The sequence below is a fragment of the Cupressus sempervirens genome, chromosome 9, assembly GCF_028749045.1.
Source record: "Cupressus sempervirens isolate cs-2001-9-10 chromosome 9, ASM2874904v1, whole genome shotgun sequence".
In the NCBI taxonomy this organism is placed as follows: domain Eukaryota; kingdom Viridiplantae; phylum Streptophyta; class Pinopsida; order Cupressales; family Cupressaceae; genus Cupressus; species Cupressus sempervirens.
In genome coordinates, this window is record NC_143126.1 from 692,975,931 (window position 1) to 692,980,710 (window position 4,780).

General features: G+C 29.5%; 1 protein-coding gene across 1 annotated transcript; it reads right to left on the reverse strand.

The window, feature by feature from the left end:
* Positions 1-2,529: 2,529 nt before the first annotated feature.
* On the reverse strand, positions 2,530-4,544 carry LOC149540607 (glutathione S-transferase U20-like). Its single transcript, XM_089799651.1, has 2 exons — positions 4,167-4,544; positions 2,530-3,013 (listed from the first exon to the last, which is right to left on the reverse strand). Exons 1-2 carry the CDS (start codon positions 4,512-4,514, stop codon positions 2,660-2,662), a joined length of 702 nt encoding a protein of 233 aa, XP_089655777.1. The 5' UTR covers positions 4,515-4,544; the 3' UTR covers positions 2,530-2,659.
* Between the last annotated feature and the right edge of the window lie 236 nt (positions 4,545-4,780).

Genomic DNA, 4,780 nt, shown 5'->3' on the forward strand with positions numbered 1-4,780 from the left:
GATATTCATTATTGATTCATCTCTACTACTAGGATCATCAAATGAAGGAAATGTTACATTGATGAAAGTATTTATAATGCCCCCTTCTTGCACTGAAATATCCCTAAGAGAAAGGTATTTTTTAGGAGAAGGAGAAATATCAACTATGTCATGTGGAAATAAGACAAAAGAGGTGTCATCCATGGTATCATTTTTCATAAGTAAGCTTATTTCATGAGGAAGGGAGTAGTCCATGTCATCATTCAATGGTTCATCGTAGGGTGTTTTTTAGTGGTGAATATTCATAATTTTGCAAATTTTAGAAATTTTTGCTAGTAATTTGGCTAATAAGATTTAATGCAACCTAAATCGCCACATTTTTATTAAATTTAGTTCTAAAATATTTAAAATGGCTCAATAATTTATTTTATTAAAAAATTTAAACTCAAAGATTTGCCACAATATTTGATACATGATTAGGTCTGATTCAACTAAATATTATATATTATCAAAGAAATTAAAATTAATTCACCAATAATTATCATAATTATTAGTTACTTTAGGGATATATTACCAATATTTAGTTTTCAATATTGATTTAAAATATAATGTAATTATCCTTATAATTTCCATGAGATAAAACATGTCTAGTTTTGATTTGTAATATTCTATCACAATTAGTGAACTTCCTATTATTATTGAGATTTGCCAATATTTTCTACTCAAAAATTATGATTCCAAAATAATCGTCAATGTAAATAATATATAAAATTAAAAAATTGAGAGATTCACCAATAAAAATAATTTGGTTTTTCAAAATAATGAATGATTCGCCAATAATTTATATCTTTTTTTTGGAGGGGGGTTTCTTAAAGTTTACCATGTATGTCTCCTTGCATTCATTCCATTCATGGCCTCGTAGAATTCATGACCTCTTTGGTTTGGACAAAGTGTTGTCTGTGGATAATGACTTGGTATTAAAAGTGTTGCATCATTGTTTATCTTCCCTATAATGTCTTCTATGTATCCATCGTAAAGAGGGGGAATACATATGGCCTCTCTTGCATATTTTTATATAGTATACAAACCAATCTTTATGGATATGATGGATATATATATATATATATATATATATATATTCGTCCATGAGGTGTACATACAAAAGATATATTCATGAATATAATGGAAAATGATACTCATTCATGAGTTATACAATACACGCACACACACACACACATAAATTTGTTAGTTCATGCAAATATATTTTCAAGTCGTTACTAGGGCAAATGTTTCAAGGTAGAGTTGACTAGTATAACTCAATTTTATAGACCATCAACTCTCCTTTCTCTCTCTTCTATGTCTCTCATCGATAACCTAGAACAAAATAAAATTTCCTAGCCTTTGTCATCCATGATTGTCTTGATCTCTTCTCCATGGCTTCATAACATAACACACTGGAAATGTTAGAAATTTCTTACTAGTTCATTTTTTAGTATCCCATTATAATGGACACTTCAAGGTGTTAAATTACTTTGCCATCCTTATTTTCAATGGAAATCACATTCATAAAAGGTGACACATACAAGATTATTTCCATAGTGCTCCATTTTACTCTCTTAAAGTGTCATCACAAGTGCCTTAGGAGGGAGTGAGAAAGTAGACATGCAACATTCATGTTGAATAAGCTGAGGTGAGATTGATTAAATATGAATCATTAGGTTAATTATTAACCCTAGCTATGGTTATTTTCTAGCTCAAGAAGGTTGTGTCACATGGGTGAATATTAATGGTAGTAAGTTTTTGCAATGTATTTATATAGTTCTTTCTATGTTAGTTATTTTGTATATTTTATATGGTATTTTGGTGTTCTTACTTGTGAGATAATATGATCATGATCGTACAAAATTCTATATAAATATTCAATTATTATATCGTATCTAAGAGTAAGGGGCCTAAGTTTTGTTGAGTGGAAATGAGATTAGTGAACAAATTAAATTTTTTGATGTATACCTTATACATAAGTATTAATTTTTTTAAATCATTAAAAGTATAAAAGAATTTCAAATTTGACATGTATTGATATTTGAAATTACTCATTAAGTTTTTGAATGGTATTCTCCATTAAAGACTCGACAAAAAAATATTACAATATAATAAAAATTAATAAGATTTATACAACGAGACTTTTAAAAAAATACAAAATATAAATCAATTAAAGATATTAATTAAAATGTGATGATTAAAAGTAATCAAATTATCTTAATATGTGAATATGGAGGGAATAAGTCGTTAGAAAAATTCCTCTAAACAAAATAACATTACCTTGGTTACACCAATTTATTTAAAATACAATTACATTTTATTTTTTATAAATAATAATCTCTGTAAAGATAAAATAAGATATTAATAACTTGAAATGTTTTTAAGCATTAACTTGCAATGCAAAGATAAAACATGATATTAATGTTATCAAAGTAAAATACTTGATAAATATGTATTATTGTGGACTCTAAATTCATTGTGGTCGTGTAAAAAGAACTTATACAAATATAAATATAAAAAGATAAAAACCATTTATTTCAATTATTATTACATCTTAATATTGAAGAATGTGTACAAATATGAATACAAAAATATGAAATCATTTATTTTAATTCTTATTACATCTTAACTTAAACTTCTAAATCTCACCTAATATAATTTTTCTAAGTTCAATTGCAAAAGCAAACAATTTTTCAGGGGAAGGAAGTTTCTTCTTCACACTCTCCCTTTCCAAGCATCTCTGCTTCCATGCCCAAATGTTTGGGAACTTCTCCTCCAAATCAATCTTAAACCTTCCTAAAATCTCAGCTGCATCAAACCACAATGTAAAAGGAAAGAATGTTATATCTACCAATCCAAACTTGTCTCCACCAAAGTAATTTTTTCCTTTCAACTCTTCTTCTACTATTGCTAAATTTTGTATGAATTCGCACTTGGTTGCTTCTTGTACTTCTCCTTTGGTTTTCACTATTTTTTCTCCAAGGGCACATACCTAAAATAAAGTCATTGTGACAACATTAGCTTGAGCATGAACATAATTTATTTGTCGTGTGCACTAAACTTGAGATGATGTTGTCTCAAGATTTATTTATATACATGTGCAATTTATTGGTTTATTCATTAAAATAAACATAAAAAACAGAGTGGACATAATTCCATAATCAAATGTGAGTTTTAAGTGTTTAGGGGTTAAAAAAGGGTACATTTAATGGTAAAAATCAGTTGATTGAATTGTTTAAATGTGTGAAAGGTCATTACTATTCACCAAATTATTGGCAAAACTCCTACTTACTCTTGATGTGGATTGTCTATTTTGTGTACAATAGAGTTGTTCATGTATAGGGACTCATGTTGTAAGTGGTCTCTTGATGACCTTTGGAATGTTTCAAGTGGTATGTTTTTGGTCTACATTTCTTTGCCTACAAAGCTTGTTGTAAAAGGGTCAGTACCATCTATGAGTTTTTCAATGATATTATGATTTAATTAAAAAATGCACTAAAGGATCGTAGTTCAATTATTTGAGCAAGATTTGTGAGGCTATTGGTGTGTTACTTGATTACATGATCCATCAAGATTCAAATCCCTAGAATCTTATCATAATAATAAAAATGGGACAATTATATCTTAAATAACGTTGATAGAATAGATAATGCACAATATTTAAATAATGTCCAATTATCTGCTAAAAAAAAATAAACACTTACAAATTTAAAAAGGATAATGCCCATCCTTAACTCTGAGCCAAAGAAACATCAATAAAAATTTATGCTTCCCTATATAAATCATATGAAATTTTCTACTAAAAATAAATCAAAATCTACAATTTTAAACAAAATTGATGAGGATATTACTCTTACTTGATTACGTGATTTGTAAAGATTCAAACTTAAAATGGAAAGAAAAAGGAATGGAATAGTCATACTTTAAAAAATAGAAAAAATAATGGAATAATCATACGACAATACCCAATCCTTAAATAATCTTGAATCCTCCACTCAAAACAAATGAAAAGCTCTACAACCTTAAATAAAAACTCAAAAGGTTTTGGGAGAATTCATCATAGAACCTTGAAAGAAAGCAATTTGATGTAAACCAATCTTGAAAACTAAATCAAAAAACTAGTAGATTGCCTTACATGCACTTACCTTCTTGTCTACAAAATCTGTCCAACAGAGTGCAATGGCTTGGTCATATGGATCAGATGGAAGGAAGGCATTGTGAGAAGAACTCCAAACAGTGTCAATGTATTTGAGAATGATGAGAGATTCGCAAAGAGGCTTGCCATTATGGACGAGAACAGGCACCTTCTTGTACATGGGATTCATCTGCAACAACAAGGGACTCCTGTTCCCGGGGCTCATGTCTTGCTCAACATACTCATAACCGATGCCCTTTTCTTCAAGACCAATCACAACTCGGAGGCCATAGGGGCTGAACCAAGCACTTAGAAGCTTAACGTGTTCTCTTTCTTCTTCTTTCAAGCTATCGGCCATGCTTAAGCTGTATAATATTGTAAAGAAGGAATGAATGCTTCGTCTGTTTAGTTACGGGGCATTTTTATATTGTTTCTTTGGGCACTCCATAGCGTCATTGCTTGCGTCATTCTTCGAAAGTCATTGGCGGCGTTCAACGAATACTTTTCAAATCAACTCAGATTTTCAATGGCCACTGTCTCAACGACAATAGATTTTTAAAAAAAAGCGTGGCAGTCACGGTAAAAGTTTGGAATATTCGTGGATATTATTTTTGAGGGCGGCTA